The 27,500-nt window shown below is 43.2% G+C and overlaps 1 protein-coding gene across 1 annotated transcript in view; it reads left to right on the top strand.

The window, feature by feature from the left end:
* Positions 1 to 27,500, top strand: part of ITGA5 (integrin subunit alpha 5) — an 805,866-nt gene that overhangs the window by 431,764 nt on the left and 346,602 nt on the right. The window contains exons 15-16 of the mRNA XM_044083969.1: positions 11,398 to 11,505; positions 14,252 to 14,307. Of these exons, the coding sequence (XP_043939904.1) occupies positions 11,398 to 11,505; positions 14,252 to 14,307 (164 nt within the window). The remainder of the gene's footprint in view (positions 1 to 11,397; positions 11,506 to 14,251; positions 14,308 to 27,500) is intronic.

Raw genomic sequence — 27,500 nt, 5'->3', positions numbered from 1 at the left:
TTATTGCTGTATCAACTCTAAGGCTCTTGCAGAGAATGTGGTACGAGAAATGCTGACAGTCTGAATAGTAGATGCAGTGTTCACTGTCAGATCTATGTTAAAATGTTAAATAACCAGGATGTCAACATTCATGACATTGTGCCTCTGTGAGCAAAGCTGGACAACATCCAAGTGCCATAACATTGAAAAGTAAAGCACCTCTCAGTGCAAGTGGGTGATTGTTAAGGTTTTGCCCATTCTCCGCTGTAGTACGATCTCAGATGGTATATATCTATATAATATATATATTTTTATATATTTGTGTGTATGTGTGGATATATATATATATATATATATATATATATATATGTGTGTGTGTGTACACACACATGAATATGTATGTGTGTGTGTATAATATAATGGTTTTCCTAAACTGAGTGGTTGAAGTTGAGGGTGGTAATTTCATAAGCAATAGTTTCCAGTGTGCATTGACTTCGTAGCTGATTATGGGGTGGGGATGCTTTGGCGCTGCAGCGCTCTGCATAGGAGACGCAGGGTTTCTGTCATCACTGTAGGTATTGTTTTGACTATCTGGCTATTGAACAAGTACTTTTCATTTAATAAGTTCATAGAAGAGATTTTTGAAAGATTTTGAGTTTCACCAGGTTCCTTTTGGTTAGTCTACTTTTCAGTGAATGAGTTGTCCTACACCCAGTGATAAGGAAACCATCTCTATTAAAGACATTGCAGCTTTGTGTAAAGTTGTATAGAGACTACACTGTTTTCTACAGAGAAGTTGTCTGAGGAAGGCACTACGGACTGGAGTTAAACCTGTGTTTTCTTATTGGCATGTGTATGGAGTGGGGATGATTTTCTATAATTGTACTTTAGTAATGCATATGTAAATCAACCTAGAATGTCTAAAAGAACTTTCCATATAGAATTATGCATATTATTTGCTTAACCTTGGTAAGTACTACATCCTCAGAGTTAATAGTGCCAACACCATCAAGCAGTGAAAGTCAGTTTCATATTAACAAGCAGCAGTACTCATCCGGGGGCCTTGTGTTTATCCTCGAGGCAAGCAAGGTTTAGGGGGGGGGTTAAAAATGAATTGTTCTATTCATCTGTTGCCCTTTATATAATATGCGATTTCACAGAAAGTGCATTGGATGAATAAAATTATTCATTTAATCATTGCTGCGCTGTTGCTCAGCATTTAAAGTTGATTTTGTTGCTGTCCTGATGCAGAACATTTGAGTGTGCTACTTGGGGAAAGCATGCCAGATACAATGAGCAGTTTACAAGGGTGTTTTATATTGCCATAACAATTTCAAAGATTTAAGGTCAGTCTTGTGTAAGCATACAAGAATAGCCATTTTGCAAAGCAGTACCACAGTAGGCTAAAGTCAGCTTGGGTTGTGTGCTCAGATGAGATAGGAAGCTAATGACAAATCCAAAAAAAAGGCTAGCACTCCAGTGAGAGGTTAAAAGATTTTAATAAGTCAAACACATCAATAGAAAAACCAAACCAGTTTCAGCCATAGGTCTTTCTCAGAGAGTTCTAAAGTGTTAGATAATTGCATACATTTTATATAGAAAATCATAATCCAGTCACAAAATACTGTTGCGATACTGGCACATGAAACTGGGATTGCAGAAGGATCTTGTAGTCATAAATAATCCATCAGTGTTAATTAAAAGTGTAAAGCTGACATTTCGGCTCAAAATCAAGGAATGTAGTAGATGAGGAATGGAAATGCATTTTGTCTGCCTTAGTATAAATTAAATTAACTGTGTTTGGGGTAAGTATAAGGTGGGGAGTTAGGACAGCACATCCTAATATCTGGATGTTAAGTTGTCAATCTCGCCTTCATTCTTGCTGGATGGGTTCGGAGCCGAACCTCGGCTCCGACTCGGCCGAATACTAAAGCTCGAGAGCTATTTTTACCGGCTCGAGTCTATTCTATGTCCCATAATGCTAGGCGAAATATACCCAGATCTCGTTTGCCGCTTCAGCTACGAGGTTGCGTTTTCACCGGCTCCAGGTCATATATTTTTATTAACTTTTGAGAGAGTTTTTTGGTCAGTCTTTTTTCTTCTTTTGTCCCTTTAGTATTAGTGAAGTTAGTGACTAGTCTTTCCCCCCTTTTTTAGTTGCTAATCTCCCTTTTTCTCCACCCTTAAGGTGGTTGGGCCTCTGACCCTCCCCTTAGTAGTACAGATTTCCCTTGATTGTTCTGTGTGTGGAATTCTGTCCCTCTTGTTTAGCGGTAGTCCCCCCTTTTTTCTGCTTATAGTAATTGTAAATTAGTGTATTGTGTGTTTTTTTTTTTTTTTTTTTTTTTTTTTTTTTTACATTAGTATGTCTAAGGATACTAAGGTATCGGCTTTCAAGAAGTGTGACTCGTGTTGTCAGAAGATGTCTCTGACAGACGGTCACACTTCTTGTGTGTATTGTTTGGGCCCTCTGCACCTGCAGGACTCTTGTTCCATCTGCCATGCTTTTAGCCCTAGAGTCCTGCAGGAGCGCAGAAACAAACTCGGTCTTAGAGGCTTGTTAAAGCCTGAAGGTTCCCCGGCTAAGACCATTACTGGGAAACCTTCAAAGCCCACCAAATTGTCGGCTCCATGTTCGGAGCCGGCGCCAAGCAGTGCTCTTGCTGCCTCATCGGTTACGGCCGGAACCGAGGCATCTAGACCTCAGTCGGCTCCGACTTTAGTGTCGGAGCCGTCCCCAAGCAGAAAGCGCTCCAGGTCTCCGTCTCGGTTAGATCGGCTCCGAAGTCTCCACTATTGGAGCGGAGCCATAGATCTCATTCCTCTAGGTCTTCCAGGCTTTCGGACCATGACCTCGAGAGGGTAGTCAGCCGGCTTTTAAAGTCGCAGGCACTGGCCCAGTTGCTACATAGCCCGTCTCAACAGACAGGGGCTACCCCTACACCCACTCAAGTTCCTCCTCAGACTACTTTGCTGAGTTCGGAGCCAGGGGTCGTCGAGGTGAGCACTGTGGGGGTGTCTGAACCGATCCCCCTGTTGTCTGTTCCTTCGTCTGCTCCGATCCCGTCCTTGGCTCCGTCCTTGGAGGGATCCGGGCGCTGAGACTCCCTCGTCAGCTCCAAGGGGGCGAGTGGCATCGGACCCTTGTCCGAAGCCGCTCTCTCTCTCGGAGCCTCGACGCAGGTGAGTTCGGCCCCGACATCGGCATCGGAGCAGTCCCTCTTCGTGCCGGGGGGAGCTCATCTCCTCTGAGTTGGGTCCTTCTTCCCTGCCTGACAGGTGATGAGCGTGCTGGCTCCAATACTGGCACCATGGTCGGCCTCCTCGGTCCCTCCCTCTATGGTGCCTGCTTCGGCCCCTGCCTACCCTCCGGACCCCAAGTGAGGAGAATTGATGCTCCAGGCTGCCCCATTGGGCCTTTCTTCCTCTTCCGAGGCCTCCCCTGACCCTGCGGGGGAGCCCCCTCGCAAGTGGACATGTAAAAGGAAACATGTTGACTCTCCTGAGTCAGTGACATCTGACACCGACCTGGATGATTCGGAAGGGTCCCCAAGGTGTCCCCCTCTGAGGATGTCTTTTTTTCTGACATCTTAGAGATCCTCACACAGAGGGGGAACTGGTCTGCCCTTAACCCATCTGAGGACGAGTCGGTGTACCTGGATGCCTTCAGTTCTCGCCCTTCCACCTCCTGGGTGTCCCCGCCTTTCGACCCACTTATGGAGGTGGTGGCTCGGAAGGCATGGACGGCTCCAGATACTATGGAACCAACTCCCCGGAGGCCCACTAAATTTATTACTGCTCCCAGAGATAAGCAGTTTCTCTCCAAGGGTGTCCCCGTGGATGCTATGGTGGTGGCGGCAGCCACTAAGAAGGAGTTGGCTGACCCCTTCAGTACCTGTCCATCCTCCTAATAAGGAATCTAGGACTATGGATAGGTACGGCAAGGAGATTTTTTCCTCAGCGACCTTTGCTATGCAGTCTCTGAATTTATGCCATTTCACCTGACTTCAGAGGGATCTTCTCAAGGAACTGGGTGAAACATTGCAGGACCCAGCAGCTGTGGGGTCTCAGGAAAAGATCAACTCCCAGCTAGGGACCCTGAACTCTATCGTTAACTCTTCCATGCAGCTCATCTCTTATGCAGCCGATGGAGCGAGTAGAGCCGCAGGTACGGGTGTTGCTCTAAGGAGACATGCCTGGATGCTGCTTTGCAATTTTGCTGACCCCTTCAAGGCGTCATTCACTAACACCCCCTTTGATGGTTCTGCTCTTTTTGGACCTCAAGTGAAGGATACCTTAACCAGGTGCAAACAAGAAGGCAAGACTCTCTCTGTCATGGGAGTCCATTTTTCCGCCCCTTCTAGACCGTATCCTAAGGGTCAAAAGGGCGGGAAAATGTGGTTCCGCCAACCTCAGGGAGTTCTGCCAGACGCACGTGGTGAGCTTCCCTCCAGAGGCAGAGGAGGGAACAACAACAGATGCCACCCTAGGGGCAGGGGGGGGTCAACAGAATCAGGGTAGCAGAGAATCTTTCTCTGACAAACCCTTTCAGCACCCCTGAGGAGCTGCCTGACTGTCCACCTTCGGAGGCGGTCGGGGAAAGACTTTCGCTGTACCCAGAAGCCTGGTGCTCTCTTACGCAGGACAGATGGGTACGGTCGATCATATCCGAGGGCTGCAAAATCCCCTTTATCCACACCCACATCAACCAAAAGGGCCTCTTCCAGACGTTCCACCCAGTTTGAGAGACCAAGCAGCACTAGAAATTTCAAAGCTGCTTTTAAAAAGAGCCATCCAACCAGTTCCGGCAGACCAACAGGGATCCGGAATCTACTCCAAATTCTTTTTGTTACCAAAAAAGACAGGGGACTGGAGACCTATTTTAGATCTCAGCAGACTGAACAAATCGATTCAAAGAACAAAATTCCGGATGGTCACGCTACAGTCCATTCTTCCCTTTTTGGGTCAGGACAATTGGTTGTGCTCTATAGACCTTCGGGATGCGTACTACCATATCAAAATGAACAGGTGCTACAGGAGGTTTCTCCGCTTCCGGCTGGGAGCCGGTCACTACCAATTCAGAGCCATGCCCTTTGGCCTCACCACAGCCCCCAGGGTGTTTACCAAATGCATGGCAGTGGTTGCGGCTCACTTGAGACGTCGAGGATTCCAGGTGTTTCCATATTTGGACGACTGGCTCCTTACTGCCACCACCAGGCACCAGCTACTTCAAGCCAGGGATTACGCTGCACAAACCTGCAAAGCGCTAGGCATCTCTATAAATTTCGAAAAATCTGCCTCGTCAGCATATTACCTTCATAGGTGCCGTTTTAAACACGGTAGAGTTGTCAGCAAAACTACCTACGCAAAGAGTATATGACATTTCCAGTCATGTTCAAGTCCTGCTACAGGAGGACAGGTTCCAAGCCAGGCTTGTACTGAAAACGCTTGGTCTGATGGCTGCAACAATCACCTTGCTCCCCCTAGCTCATTTTCATATGCGGATACTACAGTGGATGCTTATTTTCCCAATGGTCCTTTCAGCAGCTTCCCATGTCGCACAATATTCTCATCACTCACTTGCAAATGACACCTATCTTGGTGGATGGGCTCACCTCAGGTGCTTCAAGGCAGAACGGTTGTTCTCCCCCCTCCGGTTGCCACCGTGACAACGGATGCCTCCCTGATCGGGTGGGGGGGGGCGGCATTTTCACGGCAGGACAGTCCAGGGTACATGGCAACCCTTCAAGTACCACTTGCACATCAATGTCCTGGAGATGAGAAAGGTGCTGTTGGCGTTGCAGGCTCTCCAGAACTCTCTTCTCAGTGGGACGATTGCAATACAGACAGACAATATGTCTGTAGTATGGTACATCAACAAACAGGGCGGAACCAGGTCCTACCCTCTTTGTCGGGAAGCGCTCAGACTCTGGCAATGGGCGATCTCTTCTTAGCGGTTTCTGGTAGCAAAACACATTCCCGGGAAGTCCAGTGTCATAGCACACAGGCTGAGCAGGGACATTCTCATGCCTTATGAGTGGTCTCTCAACCAACTGTTAGTGGACCAAATCTTCAGAAGGTGGGGTCAGCCTTGCTGCGACCTTTTCGCAACCCCTCAAAACAGCAAGTGTCAAGACTTCTTCACCCTCTTCCCTCTTCCGGGCCTCTCTCCCAGAGATGCTCTAGTCCACGATTGGCCCAGGGGTCTCCTTTATGCTCCCCCCCCTTTCCCTTAATCACTCAGTCCAGAAAGCAACTGCCTTGAGATCCAGGATGATCCTCATTGCCCCTTACTGGCCCCGACAAGTCTGGTTTCCGTTCCTACAATGTTATCTACTGGAGCAGCCCTGGCATCTGGACCCTGTGCCAGACCTTCTGACCTATCAATCGGGCAGGCTGCACCAATCCCTTTCATCTCTCAACCTCACAGCTTGGTTGCTCCACTTCCACCCCTAGCCAGACTTCCCTTAATTTCTCTGTCAGTATGTCAGATTATCCTTGTCTCTCTCAAGTCTAACACCAGAAGGACATACGCAAGTAAATGGAAACGTCTCTCTATTTGGGCAGAAAAGAACCAAGTTGATCCCTTTACTGCCCCTGTCCAAACAGTTCTAGATTTCTTGGCGGAACTCTTTCAAAAAGGTTCTTCTTCAGCCACTATCAAAGTCCAGTTGATGGCCATGTTGGCTTGTCAGAGTCTAGTATGTCCCGCAAGCTCTGCAAAGCCTTTCTGAAGGGTACCCTATTACTTAGGCCCCCAGTCAAAGACCCTCCTCCATCGTGGGATCTAAATTTGGTACTGTCGTCATTAATTCTGCCTCCTTTTGAGCCTGCTGCCTCCTGCTCCTTAAAACTGCTCTCGTGGAAAACACTTTTCTTGGTAGCTATTACCTCAGCGAGAAGGGTGCGCCTCCCCCTTATCTTGTTTTTCACAAAGATAGAGTGGCTCTTAGGACAAATCCATCCTTCTTACCTAAGGTACTCTCGGAAAAAAATCTCAATCAGACCATTGATCTCCCAGTTTTCTTTCCAAATTACACTGATAGAGCTGAGAGAAGATTACATTGTTTGGATGTTCATAGGCAACTACGTTTCTATCTGGATAGAACCAAGCCAACGAGAAAATCAGAGCAACTCTTCTTATCTTACGCTGAAGGAAAGCAGGGCCTTCCAGTTTCTAAAGTGACCTTGTCCAGATGGTTGACCTCTCTTATGTCTTTATTATCAATTGAGGCATAAGGAGCTCCCTACCAAGCCTAGAGCTCATTCAACTAGAGCATTAGCTTCCTCAGTTGCCTTTCAAGCGAGATTACCTATGGATTCTATTTGTGCAGCGGCCACATGGGCCTCTCCTCGTACCTTCATCTCTCATTACAAACTGGATATTGCCTCCAGAAATAGGGCTGATTTTGGTTCCACTGTACTCAAGAGTCTATTCTATTGAGCCACCCAGGACTAAGGTGCTAGGGACGCTGTCCCATCCAGCAAGAATGAAGGCGAGATTGACAACTTAACATTAAGAAGTTATGTACTTACCATAACGTTTCATGTTAGTTGTCTTCTCGCCGCCTTTCTTGCGTCCCACCCTCCATCCCCCTAGCCTGGAAAGACCTAGAGTATTGGGTGAGACTTTCCTTGTCACCAGGATTATCCCTTCAACTAGAGCTCTTGTTCCCCTTTGGTAGCCCTGGTGAAAGACAGGCTGTAGGGTTTATAGTTCCACATAGCTCATAGTTTTATCTTTTCTAGTGGTGGGACATGTCTGTCCATAGTGTTAGCTATCAAACGAGATCTGGGAATATTTCGCCTAGCATTTTGGGACATAGGATAGCCTCGAGCCAGTAAAAATAGCTCTCGAGCTTTAGTATTCGGCTGAGTCTGAGCCGAGGTTCGGCTCCGAACCCATCCAGCAAGAAAGAAGGCGAGAAGACAACTACCATGGAACGTTATGGTAAGTACATAACTTCGTATTAGGATGCGACCTCCCGTTTAAGCAGTTGCCCGGGGTTGCATGACATATACTTGGAAACTGTACTTGGAATGCCATAAATCTGTAGTTAATATGGGTGGCTTCGCATCTGAAGGACCTGCTTTCTCATTCTGTTCTATTTATCCCTTAGTAACTGCCAGCCACCACACTTTTTACAGTATTTGTACAAACTGTAGAGATTTCTTCCTGTCTTGAGATTAGCTGGACTGTATTCCTCATACCTGACACATTACCTTCACTCCTAGCCTGCTGTAAGTTCTTAATCTTGGCTGGTGAGAGCTGGCAGTAGTCTGTTTTTAGGCCCCATTTCTTTTCTAAACCACTGCAAGGCCACTAAATTCCAGATTTTGCTTGGCTTGTATTGCTTAAAAACCTACTTATCATACAGCAAACCTCCTTCCCCAAAAATATAGTTGGATTTGTTTAGTCTTCCTTGCATGAGATGAGCAAATAACCATTCAACTGGCATACTCTTACTCTCTTCTCCAAGTCTTATTAGGCTATTTGTTGTCTTCTAACTTCTCGCCTCTACAGTGTTGTGTGCCCCCACTTAATGTCCACACCCCTTAACTTTTGCGCACTGTTTTTCTGCCTTGATTCAATAGTTTCAGGCTCTAGCTTAATGTTTCTCAACCTTTTCAGCCTTGCAGGAAGTCCTAGTGCTTCAGTCTTTTTCTGACTGTAGCAGGTATTCCAACTTTCTTTGGAAGTTTTTTTTTATAGTGTTTCTAATCTGTGGGTTGAATTTATGGGTTTATGTTCACTTACAGAATTCAAAAAAAAAACTTGAACCGCAAAACAATGAAAGCAAAACAGCGAAATGGAAAAGCAGTGAAGACCAATTAACACCAAAGTAAAATACATTAAATTGCCATAGTCTGCCAACATCGCGCATACAACAAACTAAGGTGTGTGTGTGTGTGTGTGGGGGGGGGGGGGGGGTTGCCCCCCCTCCAACTATATATGCCAACGCCGAGATCTCTCTACAGTGGGGAATAGGGCAAATTTAGGTTTCGCTTCACTGACTATGCATCGTGTTACTTCCTGGTTGTTGCCCGGCTATAGCCATTTGCTGAATTTTTTTTCCAAGTTGGTGTTCGCTGCTTTCCAGTTCGCAGTTTTACGTTCATTCTTTCATGGTTAGAGGTTAATATAATTTGGTAAGCGAACATAGACCCGAATTTATTATGTATTTTTTTAGAAGCCATGTTTTCTTCCTAAATGGCATCCATCTCCTCTTTCACTTAGGCCTTCTCACATATAGATTGTTCATGTGCAAAGAAGCCATTCCTCCTTTGTGCATACCTTCTACCTCTCTTCTGTTTCTGGTCAAGAAATGTATGAAGATCACTGCACACAGTTTCAAAAATATGATCACTCGTATATGCATCGTACCTCCTCAGCTTGTACAACATTAAACCACCATTGTTATAGGGTCATAGGTTTTTACTAAGCTTATAGCAAAGGAGAACATTAAGGATGCTTAGCCATATCATCCAGATTTGGAGAGAGGTTAACAGTGTTCCATTAAAGTTATTCCCAACAAATCCCAGATGAAAAATGTACGACTGCCTATCCAGTCTTGCAGACAGCTGAACAGCTGTAAATGCCCAGGAAAGAACAGATCACTTTTCCTATGGAGTATGATTAGATTATGAGGTACATTTGAAGGGCACAGTTTTAAACTTGAAATGTAGACACTAACATGGCTAAGCTGTAAATTTCCAACTTGCCCACCCTCCAACATTAACACAGTGATTTATATTGTGGGTGTTCTGAAGCATAGCGATTTATATTTTGGGTGTTCTGAAGCATATGACATGCTGATGACTGATTGTATGCTGTCCCATCTGCATCCTCTGACAAATGAATGTGTGTGTGTACATACATGATCCTTTGTGTGTTCACAGTGGGAATACTTGTGTTTGTTTAACCTTGTATCTTGCTGCTATGGAATGACGCACGTCATCTGGTGCGCGGGTGAGGTTGTATTAAGTTTGAGAGGAGATGGCATGAGTAATTGAACCACTAGGTCATTGGATATATTCTTGTACTGTGTTGTGCAAATACAAAAGGTAAAGACAAGTGAGGGATTATCTGTAGGTTATGTATAACACAGCCTTTTCATTTTGGATGGTGGTGATTTCAGTTTCCTGTCCCACAATTTATTTCTGCTTTCCATTTCATGGTATGGGAATTGCATCTCGTCAGAGCTCTTGTTGCCTGGAGGTAAGAATCTGATTGCAGTATTGAACTAGTCATGATGAGACTGTCGCTTATTCTCCTAGTTGATGTAGTTTTGATGCAGGTTTAGTGGGAAGGAGTATGACTCAGAATTAAGACATCTGTGTGGCATCAGAGATTTTGCAGTTGGGCAGGAAGGTACTGCTCTATCATTACGTTGTCACTTGTTGAAATTTAGTAATGTTTTGTGTTCAGGTTAGGACTCTTTGTTACAAGCTTCCTGTGTGTCATTGACTTTTTCATGTTTGTGTGTCTGAAGTTCCGATTGTTCTGGGTTGAACTTTTAACGTGCATTGGTACTAGTGGATGAGGTGATTGCAGAGTATTGTACAAAGGCATTGCATTTCAAAGCTCTTCTGTCATGGATATTCACAGATATGCTAGAGTTAATCCTGTGTTGATTAGACCACCTCTGTGGGACATTTTCAGGGAGTTCTCTTGAGAAGTCGCACATTATTTTCACAGGGTAGCAGTGCTTCATTATACAGTAACTAGGTCATTTACATATACTTTACCATGTTACTATGTTTGTGTGCGTGTAAATAGAGAATGAAAAGTACAAAATAGTGGGATTTGTAGTAGTAAACATCCATGTTAACGCAGCATGCATGTGCGGTATTGGAGTAGATGTAAATATTCATGCTGATGCAGCATGCATGTGCGGTATTGGAGTAGATGTAAATATTCATGCTGACGCAGCATGCATGTGTGGTATTGACAGTGAAATGGATAGGATTCCTGTAATATTTTCTTTGGGCTGTGTAGTTTGAGGAAGTGCAGTTTGGACTAGACTGAATATGTCCTAACCAGTAGAACCACCACTTTAAAGTGTCATATACATTTTTTTGTTTTCATATTGGAAAATATTTTTATGGGGTAGTGTTTTTATCTGTATTTATTCACTTTTCAGTAGTAACGTTATGAATTTTGAGTAACGATATGAATTTAGATTTTGTGGAGGAGCTTGATGAAATTACATTAGTCTTTTTATTGTCTTGCCTTCACCCTCAGCAGCCTCTCTTTCATTTAAAACGCATTGTTTTTCTATTATGTTTGTAACATTATTTTACATTCTTTTGTGCCTGTGGCTTTGAGGCCATTTCTAGCCTCGGCTCACTAGGATTATGTTTTGAGCCTATATCCTTGGTATTTGTTTTGAACGTTTTCTTCTTCTTTTTCTGTAGAAGTCGTCCTATTGTCTATGCCAGTGCTTCCTTGACCATCAGTCCATCTATGGTCAACCCTGAGGAGAAGGCTTGCTTGATTAAGGGCACAGAGCTCCATGTATCCTGGTAAGATGTTTTAACGTAACGTTAAGTATCACGCTTTTCATTAAACACTTTTTAAGTGCATTAAGATAGTAGTGTTGTGAAGAATAAGATTTGTAAAGCAGTGATGTGAAAAAAAAGGCCATGATTTTTTTTTACTTGGTATCAATCTGCTTGGTCATGAATCCACTGGTGACCTTGAATGCATAATGCTTGTGACTTTTAACATTCATTTTCCATTGATAACGTCACTGGAGCACAACTGCATTCTCTGCTGCTTGAAAGGCCCACCTTAAAAGGCATTAGTTCTGTCAAACTGCAGGCTGACATTAGTGATGCATTGTCCTAAAAACATTAAGGTCCTTTACCGTCCAAGACTATCTACAGAGCATGGTTTGCTTTGAGAGAGGAGAAGCCTGCAAGCTGTGCTCTTTAGGTGTTGTCTAAGCACATCCTTTTTTTTCTTGTGTTATTGTTCCTCTTCCTGCTGATGAAATGGTCCACCATCAGGTCAGCAGTTCCTCCAACAACACTACATCTAGGAAACCAAACCTCAGTACGTGTAGTGCCGTTTTCTCTTGCCTTATAGTCTTGTCCATACAGTGAGTTCACTTCACTGCTTTAGTGACCCACAGCTGATGCTTTGGTGACTTCCTTAACTTTATAGGACTGATGATGTTGCTATACAGTCTGTGGTGAATTCTCTCTGTACATAGTTGAGTATGATTCTTTGTAATCCATATGTGTAGTACTGCTCTCTCTAAGTTTTCCATGTGCTGCTGGATTTAAAGATACCATTTGGCTTTTCCCACACTTTTCTGTTCCGAAACTGTCTCCATGTAAGCCAGTGTTTCCTCTCATTCCTTGATGGCAACTGACAGCTATTGCTACAAACAATTCATACCAAAAGGCTGATAATTTGAGTAAAGTTTATCATCTCTGCTCCATTTGTCACTTGTATCTAGCTAGCATTGTCATTACTGTGTCGTACCATTGCAAACATTTTGCACTGTTCACTATGGTTGTGACACTTACTAAAATTAATCTGCTTTGTGCTTTGAGTATCATGCAGTTTGGGTAAGTCATGTTGGGACTTTGGGGGTAGCTATTTGGTTGAGAATGTGGGGAATTAAATCTTGGAGAGAAAATAGGATCACCTAAATTATCAGACACGGTTATGGGATCACATAAAGTTCATTTGCAGGGTGCATTTCTGTGCTATATACTTGTAGTAGCTATGGTGGCAAGTTAAGACTGGTGTTCCAGAGCTTCCAGAACTGTAACCAGTTCCTCTCTTTGTAGTCTTCATTTTGTAAGTGATGCTGGATGAAGGGAATAGTAGCAGCTGCTTTTTTTTAATTACTAATGACAGTGGAGTGCATGTAAGGTAGGCAGAGGGAGTAAACGGATGAATACCTAACAAACAGATGTCTATTTCTAAGGTGTGGTGATAACTGCCTGTCATGAGTTTCTCTGTTACTGTAAACATGTAAGCATTTGGTTAATGTGCGACTGTAGCCCCTGTCATCAGATCCTACATAAGGGCTGGGGGTGGGGTGTCAGGCTTTCTAGTTTTGAAAGAATGTTTTTGTTACTTGGCAACGGGCAGGAAACATTCCTTCCAAAGTCAATGCGGTATTGTCAAACACCAAATCCAGCTGGAACAGATCAAGTGTGTAAGGGTCTCCTGCATGATTCTGTGTTCCTTGCCTGAGATTGGCAGAATAAGCAGAGAGGCCCTTCAGTGATTTCATTCAGTATCTGTCCTTAGTACAGTTTCTGTGGCATGCCGATTCTGGAATGCAAGCCCCAGCCTATGTTTTAATTTTTTTTCTTGACGGTAACTTGGGGTGGGGTTGAAGAAAATTTTGAGTGACGGGCACATGGCAGATGCTTTGCATGACTTTGAACCCAGTCTTTTATCCTTTCAGCTAGGAAAGGTGCATTTGTGGGAACAGTCTAATTTTGTACTGGATATATAGTGATTCATTTTTATTAATTGTATTTGTGTTTTTTTTTTTTTTGTTTCAGTAGAAAAACTGATTAGTAACCTTTAAAATTCATGCAGGCATCATGTTGATGTCATGAATAGAATACTGTGTGAATAATTTGAAATCCGATACTGGAAAATCAATGGTAACCTGAAAGCATAAATTGTGTTTAAGTTGCTCTGATTTAATCAACTTCTCTCCAGTCACAAGTATCTAGTTATACCAGGTCTATTCATGAAGTTAGCTGTAGCTCGGTTCACTTCAGTTGTTGTGATCTAATGTTTTTTACTTGTAGCAGGGGTGAGGACAGAAAATTCCATTTTGTACTCATGAACACATTTTACCCCGCTCCACCTGGTATTTCAAACAAATGTACACCTCTTTCAAAATGTTGCCTCCTTACAGTAAATAACTGCACTCATTTTCAGTGATTCTAAAACTGTTAAATATATTGTTTTTAGATTTGCAGTCTTCTGTCAGTTATGTACTTGTTGTTCAAAACATTTAATTTAGACAGCTGTAAAAATAATATGGCTTGAAAAAGATGCAATGTTTCTAAGTGATGTAAAGAAAAAAATGTACTCTGTGGAGTATGAAGTGTATGCCTGGCTACACCCTTGCTTGTAAGTTGTATTTAAATTACTTGATGTAGTGCTAGAATGCACCTTTGTAAAAAGGAGAGTGACGTATTGATTGCTTGGATTCATCTTAATCAGTTATGTGAATTTAACAAACAGGAATGCAATTCTGTAATTAATTAATTTCAATTTCTCTCTTAGCTTCAACCTTAGCTTCTGTCTGAATGCTTCTGGAAAACATGTACCACATTCTATTGGTGAGTAACGGGAACACTGTCAATGAATGAACCAAAGAGCATCAGTTTTGGTTTCATATGAGAGTAAGTTTGTCTCCCAGTTTGCACCACTATTCTATACATTCCAGGTTATTAGAAGTAGATTCTGATTTAATTCAGTCTTCCTGTTAATGGTAGTTTCCCCTTTTCCATGCTGTTTGCCCCCTACTACTCATTAATCCACACCATTAGTGGAGGAAGGGGATTCATTTCCCCTCACTTTTATCCATGTATTGGTGTGTGTGTGTGTGTGTGTGTGTGTGTGTGTGTGTGTGTGTGTGTGTGTGTGTGTGTGTGTGTGTGTGTGTGTGTGTGTGTGTGTGTGTGTGTGTGTGTGTGTGTGTGTGTGTGTGTGTGTGTGTGTGTGTTTGTGTGTGTTTGTGTGTGTGTGTGTGTGTGTTTGGGGGGGTATTTTGTGGAAGGTTAGCTGATCCAAAGGACTACCATTTATGATGCCGTCTAGTTTTTGAGTGGGGGTTCCACATTTTTGAACGCCACACAAGTCTCAAAAAGCAAATGCTTCTTTCTCAGGCTCAAGATATATTTGCTTGTGTGGAGGAGGATTAGTCTGAGGTACATTCTTCCCTTTTAGGAGAGTGACTAGCTGATGAGTTGCCAGAAAGGTAACAAGTCTCTGAAGGAAGGAGTGTAAAAATTGTAAGATGGATTGGCTGAAAACAGGAATAGTGAGGGAAAAAGTGGGCATGGAGTGATCTCAATAGGCCCAAGGACTCTTCTTTACTCCAACTTTACCCTTCAGCCTGTTTGACTTTACCCCACCTTTCATGACCCCGCAGTAAGAGAACATTTGTTTGCCTCCCCCCGCACTAAGATATTGTTTAAAGTTTATAACCAAAAAGAGTGTAATGGTAAAGTTCAAGATTTTTGTCAGATGTCCGCTGGATCTGGCTCCTTCATAACGAACTCCAAAAAAAAAATGGACAAGAAATGTATTTAATAACCTCACCAACACAGAGCTTTCAGGTACAAGACCCTTCTTTCAGTGTGATTAAAAAGACATACTTCCTCAATCCATTAAATACATAAAAACAGACACAACCAACCAGTCTCACATACCAGTACATTAATCCTCGGTTCTTAAGGTAAAAAACATTTGTAAAGATTGTACTAATTAAAATTAGCACATCATAATATCAAATAACGTAAATAATAATTTTAGAATTAATATAAACATTGTATTCTCCTCTGTTTTTCTTTTAGAATTTTAATACTAACAGTGCAATACTAACTAATCCATCTGTATTCAGCTATTTCAAGTGTATTATTCATGTCACCCCCTCTAATATTAGGCTATATTACCTGAACTACTCTAAAGTTAAACTTGTGTTGCATTCCTTTCTCCATACAATGCTTAGAGCATTAGTCAAAACAGTTATCCTAATATCTGAAACACGTTCTGTAATTCTTTCTTTAAATCTCTTTTTGCGTTTGCCTAAGTAAAATGCTTCACATGCTGAAACCTGTAGCTAAATAATTGTAACACAAATTGCAAAACAATTGACTTCAAGCTTCCTTTGTGTAACTGGATGTATAAAACACGTCTTTCGATGTGTACTTAAAATACAATTATAGCATGGAAAGGAGCCATTTTAAACTTTTTGTTAATAAAGCTGTTGCTTTTAGTTCCCCCTTCATAATGAAAGAATGCATGCTTTTGTTTTAAATGAAGAGGCATGCCTGTACCATCTTCAGATGATTTTTTTATTTTTTGCTCTGGGTTCATAGATAGGTACTAGGCTATTGGCCCTAGGGCCTATATAAGCCTAACCAGAAAGGTACCCTGGCTTTCGCCAGCCAAGCATGTTATTTTCCTGTGCCACTGTCAAGTAGAGCCACAGAAGTGAATGTGTTTATAAGATGGCTGTTTATGACCCCGCAGTACAGAATTTCATAAGTGCCGTGGCAGGGAAAAATGGACTTCTGTTCAATTTAGTTGCCTGCTGCTTTTTTTTTTTTTTCGTCAGTAAACATCTTTATTAAATTATCACATATAATGTAGGCAGTCTTACATTTATATAAATGAAAAACAAACACTGACACCATTGAAACATTATACATCAGTTATCTGTCCAGTCATTGTCAGTTGCTTTTCTGGTGAAAATTCCTGGGTAAACCTCAGAGATGAAATGCTTCTGCGACTGTCAGGTTAGGTCCATGTCCAAGTGCTTATTTTGCTTAGGAAAGCCACTTATGTTGGTTTCTTGTCAAATCTGTGGATGTTTTGTTAGAAAAACCTGGAAGAAATGGTGAAGTCATACTATGAATATGCTTAACACAGAAGAAAGAGGCTAAAAATGCAAGGTTGTTTCTAGGAGCATCTCTTCCTGCAGCTGCACACTGCCACTACGAGGTGTAGAGAGAGAATATGCAAAGAGTAGAAGGTTGCCCTGCTTTTTGTCCTAGGTCTGAGGGCACCACAGCCAGTATGGTGATTCTTGTATTGGTGGCATCTGCACGCCTGCTAGTATCTGTCATACACCTTTGTAGGGAGACACACAAACCGTTAAACCGTTATAAGTACATCATCCCAAGTAGAGTACAAGTTGGTCAGTATTCCTAAGGTTGTTTACAAGGATGTTAGACCTCTCTAATTTACAGTCCCCCAGGTTTACACTTCCTGTGACTAGCTTAGAACAGTGCAAGTCAGTAAGACTAGCCAAGTCCATCTACCGTGTGATCTTGAGCAAGTCAGTTAACAGACATTGCCCCAGGTTGACCCTGAAAAGGGCCACAAACAAAAACTGGAATTATTGGCTAGCAAACCAAGAAAGAAGAAAGTTGCCAAATACTACTGGAGCCACGAATGTCGGAACCAATATTAATTAACTGGTTTTTGATTGGATTGGACGTCTTTGAATAACTTATAAAAGGATTGTTTATTTTAAGGAGAGTATCTGATGAAGTCGGTTTGCTTAGACGAAAACGCAATTCTGATACAAAGCGTTCATGTGTTTTTAGCGTTTTTTTGTATGCGTTCAATAAAATATTGGTTCCGACATTCGTGGCTCCAGTAGTATTTGGCAACTTTCTTCTTTCTTGACCCTGAAAAGGGACTGTATGGCCAGAGGGCCTTCATGGTTAAAAATGGATATTTATGTATTTAATCAATGTTGGGGGTTGGCATAAGGGTTAAGTTTACTTCACGAACAAGAGGTACAGGATTTGATCTCACCAAGGGAAATTGGCTAGCATTAAAATGGTCCACAAGGGCAGCTATCCTAGTACTTAAGACTGTGAGACTATGAATTCAAGTAATTTCTTTCATGAGTGACCATTGTCCCCACTGTAGTAGCTGCAGGTAATGCAGCACTTTTGCACTTGGGGGGGTGGGAGGTGAATGCAGAGAGAATCTCTTTTGGGGGAAATGCTCTTTTTCACAGCATTAATAATCTTTATGAACAGGGCAAGAGCACAAATCCACATGGTCCGAGTTTAGGCGTAGCCAAAGGGTACACTCTGGTTAAATGACTCGTTCGAGGTTACACAGAAAGCAAATGAAGGCTGTAGGAATCAAACTCAGGGCTGCTCCATGTTATAGGTATAATCAGCCATTGCCTTGAACCTCCTTGTCAAAGTGCAAGGCAATTTATGGAATCACAGTTTGCACTCCTTTCGATGCAGGCTGATACTCTCCTTGGATGTGAATGATGTTCACTTGCATGTCCTCATCCACAGCAGTCATGGGCAATACCTGAATTCAGGAAAGAAGATGACCACTTGTGATTAATCTTTGGTCTACACTGCATCCTGTGTGTATAAAATCTTTAGCTTCAGTGTTTGCCATTTCAGGATTCCAGTGATCTGTACACACCCTTATCTGAATGATTGCTTAATTAAAGAGGTCTCTATGGAGGATGCTCATAGGTGTATGAGGTACAGTATGCACTGGTTAATCAGTCTAGAGTTCAGTCTAGAGTTCTCTCAGAATTTGACCAAGTCAAGCCAAATTCAAGGTACTATAAAAGTTTCATTGGTGCCATAGTGGATACAGAGACGAACAAATGATTCCTTCCAAGGCCTCATATTTGTGACTTTTTAAAAACTTTGGCACAAAGGATTTGCACATCAGCCAGAAATTTGTCTAGAATAGTGGGCTACATGGATGTGGGTAATTTGGTCAAACTGTGTCACCTCGACCCCATGTCCTAACTAGTCTAATTTTATGAGAAGGCACTTCTAGCTCACACAGATGTGTAGCATCCTGTCCCAGGAGGAAAGGGACATTAAAGCCCTTCAAAGGTTCTAAGTGCATCAGAGCATCCAGGCTGCCAGTACCCCATAAGAACCACTTTTCCAAGTGAAGTACTTTGCGCTCTACAGGAGGGCAGAGCAGCTATTGCTACAAAAAAAATTTTTTTAATTAATGTTTCTGTGGGTGTAGTAGCTAAATCACAGTTAAGGTTCACAGAAACTTTCAGGTGTCTTCCAAGATGACCTATTTTATGTCTCTGTCAATGTATTTTTCAACTGTTGCTGTCTGCTTCCCACTTTAACCTGTACTGTAGCAGGACAGGATTTGCTTCTAATGATTGAGATCTTCCAAGCCTGTAGCTATGATTCCTGCCTAAGAAGCTGACCTTAGATCTTTTTCTGGCTTCTTTCATGGAGCCAGTCTCCCATCCTCCTTGGCCCATGGCAGACTTGAGCTCTACTTTACTTTATAGGATGTTGGATCCTTAAGTTTTTATATGCAAGAACCACAGTGTAGACCCAGGTATAGCGTGCTAGTGGAGCCAGACTGTTTCCTGGGCTTAATACTCTTAATGTTCAAGAAATCAGAGTGCAAAATAGTTGAAAGCAAAAAAAAAAAGCATATACTTGAGCAAATCTTGTCTTTTTGTTAGAACCTTGAATGGCCAGACCCACTTTCTTAAATGCCAGGAACTTGTCCTCTGACCATTTTTGATGTAATTCGTGTTTCACTGTTGCAGTCATTACATTTGGGTTATCTGCCTGCAGGTAGACCTCAGCCGGCCTGAATGTCAAAGTCTTGGATTCCTGCGTTGGATGCTGTCCCTTCCATGACATTAGGTTGTCAGGGGTATAAAACATGCAGCCGACGCCATTACATCAGCCTTTCTTGCCACGCGGTGCCCGAAGCAGAAGCAGTTTGCAAGTGCGGGTCGGCCGACTCTTGAAATTTTCGATTTTCGAGTTTCAGAACAGAAGTCTTCAAAAGAAGCTAAGTACCCCATTGGGGATACTTTTTTTTTTGCTCTTAAACCGATGTCCGTAAAAGTTAACAATTGTCTGACCTGTGGAAAGCCAATACCTCATAAAGATTTTAATTCGTACTGCATTCCTTGCCTAGGCCCAGACCACGACGTCCCTTGCTGTCGGTTTTGTGCCTTATTCAAACCCCTGAACTATTCGTCTGTTTATTTTTGCAGCAAATTATTTTGATACTCTGTTTAACTATCCAGAAATGGCTTTGGTAAGCCATCAGACTACCGATATTCCGAAAAAATTCCGTTAAGCTAGTCGCAAGTTCGCCGGTACTCTGGCACTTTCGTAGCCCCTGATACCTGCTCGCAGGCCTCTACTGAGACCCATTCGGAGTCAGGTATGCCATGAGATGCTTCTTCGACTATAGAACCTGCGGATGTCTCTACCTTGGATGGGTCAGGAGCCGCTGCGCAGGCACTGGCTTCTGAGGGTGTATTCAGGCCTACAGATTTGCATTTTAAACAGACGCCATCTTCTTCATCAAGGCCTAAAACTCTACCTACGCCTAGAAAACTGACATCCATACTGCATGGTCAGGCCCATATGCCTAAAAAAAAAATGCTTAGAATGGCTGAAGACCTTGTTACTTTAATTAGGGGAGGCCAGCCTTCCTCCTCTAAGAGACCTAGGACTGGTTTTCCTTCTGATTCTTCTGATCAGGATTCTGAAATTTCTGTTTCTTTTGATTACCAGGATTTGCCCTTATCTACCTGTGAGGATTCTGATGCAGAGGGTTCTATTCCCTCTGCTTCCTTTCCAGAAGATTTTTCTTTTGGTGAAACCTTGCTCACTCTTAAGGAGCAGTTCCGTTGGGAAAGCCAGGATTACTCTGACTCCAAAAAGAGGCTTAAGGAATTCTTACTCCTCCCTCAACATAGGTCTTTAGCTTTCCCTCCTGTTCTGGACATTGTAGATGGTGCCTTTTTGGAATCTAGCCTGGCCCCAGACACTTTACCTCCGGCTCCCAGAAAATCTGACCGGTATTAAAGAGTACCTGACTCTCAAGTTCCTCTTCAAGAATCCTACTGCGGATTCAGAAACTATTTCCCAAGGACCCACGGGCATTAAGGCTACTGCTGCCAAAAACTCTACCCCCTCAGATAGAGATTCCAGGGCCTTGGACCGATGGGGTAAGAAGGTATACACTTCTGCTACTTTGGCCATTAGGGCCTTAAACTGCCAGTTTCATATGTTAAAGTATCAGCAGCATATTATGGGACTAAAACAGAAAATTATGTTGATTCCTGACTGTGATGACCATAAAGAATTACAGGATTTAATGCATTATGGTAAACATACTTTGCAATATGGTTTTGACTCTTTAGAAGCATCTTGCAGGGCTGCTGTCACTGGGTCTGTACTTAGAAGGCATGCTTGGCTGAAGGAGCAAAACTTGCCAGATCATGTTAAAGCTAAATTACTTGATACTTGCTCCCTTAAACCAAGACCGTCTGTTTGGCAACAAAACAGAAGTCCGTAAAAAGATGGAGGAAAAAGCTAAATCTATGCAAACTGTTAAAGATTTCCTGCAAATACAGCCTCCCATATTCAGAAGGCATTGACCTTCTAAGAATTGGTCCTTTCCGGTGTCTTCCAGACCTTCTCAGTCCAAACCCAGGAGCAGCAGACCACCTAGGCTACAGTCTCAAGGTGCACACAGGCCTAAGCAGTGGGGGGCTGCCACTTCCAAAGCTGGAAGTAGTAAGACACCCTCATGGAAAAATATCACAATGACTTAACCTTAACCCTTCCAAGCCCTGTTCAACTGCCTGCTCCCTTAGGGGGAAAGCTTGCCCTGCATGCAAAAAACTGGGAACTCATTACCCAGGACAAATGGGTTTTAAATATAGTTTTCCAAGGATACAGATTCCACTTCCACACCTTACCAAAGCCAAACGGTTGGCCAGACCTACCTCCAAATCAGTGGGCAGAGGCTCAACAGCAGGTTCTCTCTCTTCTAAGTATCAGGGCCATTTAACCGGTCCCAGCAGAAGAAAGGGGACAAGGTTTTTACTCTAGGCTTTTCCTGGTACCCAGAAAAGATGGCTCCTGACATCCTTTCATGGACCTCTCTATTCTAAACACATTTTTGGTAATCCCAAAATTCAGAATGCTAACATTTCAACAGCTGCTACCTGTGCTAGGCAAAGATGCCTGGTTGGCAACCTTAGACTTAAAGGAAGCTTACCTGCACATTCCGATAAGAGAATCTTGCAGGAAATACCTATGTTTCAGTTCTCTGCACTTCCCTTTGGCTTATCAACTGGGCCCAGGGTATTCACAAAGTGTCTAGCTTCAGCCATGAAGCCAGGATATGCTATTAAAACATCTGGCATTTGTAAAGAAACTTTGTACCTCGCTGGGGTACACCATAAATGAAAAGAAATCTCATCTAGTACCCTGCCAACAAATTGTATTCCTGAGAGCAAGCTTGAACACAACTTCCCAGATGGCTTACTTCACGCCAGAGAAACAAGTTTGACAACCTGCTTCAGACTACTGGCCACAAAGACCCAGCTATCTGCAAGAAAAATCCTACATGCCCAGGACTTCATGACCTCTTGCATTCTACTAATTCCATATGCAAGACTGCATATGATGAAACTACACTGGTATCTAAAAAGCTTATGGTGTCAACATTCTCAGGACCTGGAGTCAGTGATTCCTATTATTCCTTGTATAAAGACAGAGTTCCTTTGATGGGCAGAAGCCTGCCCCTAAACAAGGGACTCCCTTTCAATCTACGCAAGTGTCGATCGGCCGACTCCTGAGATTTTCGAAGTCGAATTTCAGATCCGAAGTCTTCAATAAAGCTAAGTACCCTTTTGGGGAAACCTTTTTCTTGCCTCAGACCTATGTCAGAAAAAGTTAATAATTGTATTTCTTGTGGGAAGCAAATACCTCATAAGTACTTCCATCTTACTGTATTCCATGCCTAGGCCCTGATCACGACGTCACTAGCTGTCGGTTTTGTGCTAGATTTAACAAACGCACTATAAAGACGTTTTGATTTTGCTGTACACTACTTTGGCCGAAGGTTCAGTTATACTATGCCGTCGGATCAGCCGACGACCTCAATACCGAAAAAACGCAGACAAGGATAAAGAGAGGCATCCGAGGTCCAAAACAGACTAAACCTCTTCTAGGCCAGTCGCCGGTTCTCAGTGAGGTGCTTTCGCAGCCCCTGACAACCCGCTACCTCAGAGCCACAGGCCGCTTCCGACTCCCATGTGGAGACATCTAGGCCTCTGGAAACTCAAGGTATTGGGCCTATGGAAACTAATCCCTCAGATGGGTCTGGAGCCGCTGAGCAGGCATCGGCTTCTGAGGGTGTTTTCAGACCTTCACAACTTACATAAAAACAACAGCCAAGACAAAGGTACCATTAAAGACAAAGAAACAAACAAGTACAGCATTCTCCTGGACAGTCCTCCATGCCTAAGAAACAGATGCTTAAAATGGCCGAAGACCTCATTACTCTAATCAGGGGTTCCCATTCCCCCTCCTGAGAAAAGGCCTAGGCAGGATACAGACAATGACTCCTCTGATCAGGTTTTCATTTTCTCTGATTCCTCTTCAGACCAGGGATACTCTCTAGCCCCCCTATGAGGACTCTGATGCTGAAGAATCTATCCCTTCAGCCTCTCCTCCTGACTATTATTCTTTTGGGGAAATGTTACATACATGAGGGAGCTGGGAAAGTCAGGATTACTCTGAATCCAAGAAAAGGCTCAGGGATTTCTTCTTATTGCCTCAGCACAGGCCCCTGGCTATTCCACCTGTGCTAGATATTGTGGATGATGTGTTCTCTGAATCCAGCTTATCTCCTGACTAATTTGCCTGCTGCTCCAGCCAAGCCAGATAGGTATTATAAAGTCCCTGACTCTCATAAATTTCTTTAGAAAAACCCTTCTGCTGATCCAGAAACTATTTCCCAGGGTCCAAAAGGGGTTAATGCTTCCATTGCAAAAAATCCAGTACCCTCTGACAGATTTCAGAGCTTTGGATAGATGGGGGGAAGAAAGTATACACGTCTGCAACTTTAGCAGTAAGAGCTTTAAATTGCCAGTTTCACATGCTTAAGTACCAACAATATTTAATGGCTCAGTTAAAACAGAAAATGCTTGCAAGTTCAGAAGCTCCTGATTGTAAAGAAATGCAGGATTTATTGCATGCAGTTGAACAGGTGGGAAAACATGTGGTTTTGATTATTTGGAGGCCTCTTGTAGAGCCACAGTTACAGGTTCTGTTCTTCAAAGACATGCTTGGTTAAATGAACAGAGTTTACGTGATCATGTTAAGGCAAAATTATTGGATGCTCCTTTACAGCATGATATCTTGTTTGGTGTTAAGGCAGAAGAGGTGTTAAAGAAAATGGAGGATAAAGCTAAATCTATGCAAACAGTCAAGGATTTCTTACAGGTACAGCCACCTCAGTTTAGAAATTGGCCAACAAAGAATTGGTCCTTTCCAGTGTCAGACAGGCCACAGAGAGGCAAATACAGACGCCCAAGAGGCAGATATCAACCCCAAGGCTCAGACAACGACAGTGGGGGACCTCAACCCCAAAAGGAGGTGAGGAACAAGTCTCAACCTTACAGGAAATAATCACAATGACTTTCCTCTTCGTACGCCAAGCACGTTCCTTTTGGAAGCCCCCTTAGGGGGAAAACTAGCACTTTTCTCTCAAAACTGGCAAACAATCACCCAAGACAAATGGGTTCTGAATATTGTGCATCAAGGTTACAAATTCCACTTTCATACTTTACCAAAGCTAAAAGGAGTGCCAGACCTGCCACAAAATCAATGGGCAGAGGCACAAAAAAAAATTTCAGCCCTCATGGACATGAGAGCTATTCAAAAAGTACCACAACAGGAACAAGGACAAGGATTTTACTCAAGACTCTTCCTGGTCCCCAGAATGGACGAAGCATGGAGGCCCATACTAGATCTTTCAATTCTGGATACTTACCTGGATATTCCGAAATTCAAAATGTTGACATTACAGCAGCTTCTACCCATGCTGTGCAAGAAGGCTTGACTTGTTACTCTGGACCTCAGAGGCATACCTGCATGTCCCTATCAGACAAAATTGCAGAAGATACTTCAGATTCAAAGCTGGTACAATGCACTACCAATTCTCTGCACTGCCCTTTGGCTTAACTACTGCACCCCGGGTCTTCACAAAGTGCCTGGCACCAGTAATTGCATTTTGCAGACAAAAAGGAATTCAAATATATCCATACCTGGACGACTGCCTCATTCAAGCAGAGACAAAGGACATTCTTCTACAGGATCTGGCGTTTGTGAAAAAGTTGCTGATTTCTCTAGGGTACACAGTAAATGAAAAGAAGTCAAAACTAGTGCCCTCACAACAGATTACATTCCTGGGTGCCAGCTTAAATACAACTGCCCAGATGGCTTACCTCACGCCAGACAAACAAGTTCAACTAACTCAATATTTTCAATTACTAGCAAAAAAGTCCCATCTCCCTGCAAGAAAAATTCTGCAGGCCCTGGGATTCATGGCATCCTGCATACTACTATATGCCAGACTGCATATGAGGAAATTACAATGGTACCTAAAAAGTGGTTGGACTCAACACTCACAGTTTAGAAGCAGTAATACCAATGATTCCCTGCCTACAACAGGAGTTTCGATGGTGGGCACAGGCATGTCACCTAAATAAGGGTCAGCCTTTTACCCAACCCACAGCCAGGCAAGCTCTAACAGATGCTTCGGATTACGCCTGGGAGCACACATGGCAGTAAAATGCATTCAGGGCAAGTGGACCCACAGACTAGATGCATCTTTACATCAATCAAAAAGAGATGTTGGCTGTTCAAAATGCCCTAACAGCTTTCAAGGTCCTCCTACATCCAGGATAACTATTACTAAAGACAGACAACACCACAGTAATGTGGTACATAAACAAGCAAGGGGGCACTCATTCTTATCCCCTATGCAGGCAAGCCATGACCTTATGAAACACGGCTCTAACGTATCAAGTTCACATGCAAGCACAATTCCTGCCTTGAAAGAACAATACTCTGGCAGACCTAGGCAGAAATGTCATGGACCCTCACGAATGGAAATTGAATCCACAAATCTTCAGTATGATAACGCAAAAATGGGGATGCCCAGACATGGATCTTTTTGCCTCCCCACTGAATTGCCAACTACGAAAATTCTGCACAAGGACTTATCACAAACAAGCATAGAAAGTGGATGCTCTTCTGTTCAGCTGGAAAAAGCTAAAAGTTTATGCCTTCCCACCACTGCTTCTCCTTTCAAAGGTACTCCTAAAAGCCAGACAAAAACCACAGATGATCCTGATTGCTCCAGACTGGCCACACCAGCACTGGTACCCTATCTTATGGAACCTGGCTCGGGGCCCACCATGGATTTTGCCCCAAATTCCCACACCTTCTGACTCAACAAAACAATCATCCTGCACGGTCAGCTCAAAACCCTAAACCTGGCTGCATGGCAGATACTTTAGTCAAACAGGCAACACCTCTTTCTAAAGCTGTTATGGCTGTCATTTTGGAGGCCAGGAGGCCTAGCACCAGGAAAGCTTACTCAGAAAAATGGAAGAGATTCTGCGCCTGGAACCAGGTTCAAAGCCATGACCCTCTTGTTCCAAACATTCCTCAGATTTTACAATACTTAACTGAGATGCTGGACAGAGGCCTATCCTTTTCATCAATTAAGATCCACACCTCTGCCATTTCAGCACATTACAACACGGATCTTCCTTTATTCTCTCATCCCTTGCTAAAGCAGTACCTCAGAGGGGCTGAAAACATAAGACTGCCCCGGAGAGCACCAACACCAAATTGGGACCTCAATTCAGTTTTGGAAAAACTGACCCTACCACCTTTTGAGCCAGCCAATACAGCTGATCTAAAATTTTCATCATGGAAAACAGCTCTGCTCCTGGCAGTAACTTCAGCACGAAGAGTCTCAGAGCTACAGGCAATGGCAGTGGAACCTTTTATAATTTTTCATCAGGACAGGGTATCTTTAAGGACAAACCCTACCTTTATGCCAAAGGTGGTATCTAGTATGGCTCTTAACCAAACCATCCATTTGCCAACCTTTTATCCAAACCCCCAGAATAAAGGGGAGAGATTTCTGCATTAGTTGGACATGCACAGGCAGCTACGCTTCTACTTGGACAAAACAAAAACTTTCAGGAAAACTGAACAACTGTTTGTAGCATATGCTGCAGGATCACATGGCAAGGCTATCTCAAAGCAGACTATATCCAAATGGATAGGACACTGTGTTCAGTACTGCTACACACAGCATGGAAAATCAGTCCCTAATAACATTAGGCCACATTCCACCAGAGCAACAGGCCCTTCAACAGCCTTTCTCAGAGGAGTACCTACCAAGGAAATTTTGGAGGCTGCAACTTGGGAGTTCAGTGCACACCTTTACCAAGCATTACCACCTGCCTCTTTACTCTAAATCCAGAGCAGGATTTGCCACTGCAGTTCTGCAGGGCCTCATAGCCAATCCTAATTCTTTATAGACCAACCACCCAACCTTAGCTTTGGGATTCTACCAGTGTGAAGACTGTAGCAGTGTAACACGATGAACATAGTACAGTTTTGTACCTACCATAAATGTAGATGTTCGAGTGTTCACACTGCTGCAGTCCAGGTTACCCTCCCTCCATCCCCTCTGAACCAGCTAGACTTATCTATACCTTTCTATCCTATACAACCTTTGGGGTATATTTGCTGGTAACTGAAGGTATTGTTTTAATTTTATATGTATATTTTTGATTAGCAGTATCTATTGTCTACCTCCTTGGGGCACTTGTCATCTGGGGCAAGAAAAACTGAAGAAAATGGCGTCTGATGCATATTGTATACCCCTGGCGCACTCACGTCAGGGAAGAAGCGACAGCAACCGA

The sequence above is a fragment of the Protopterus annectens genome, chromosome 9.part0 (assembly GCF_019279795.1).
Source record: "Protopterus annectens isolate FY-2018-M chromosome 9.part0, PAN1.0, whole genome shotgun sequence".
Taxonomy (NCBI): Eukaryota; Metazoa; Chordata; order Ceratodontiformes; family Protopteridae; genus Protopterus; species Protopterus annectens.
The sequence above is the reverse complement of the archived record's forward strand: the minus strand, read 5'-3'. Positions and strand labels throughout refer to the sequence as shown.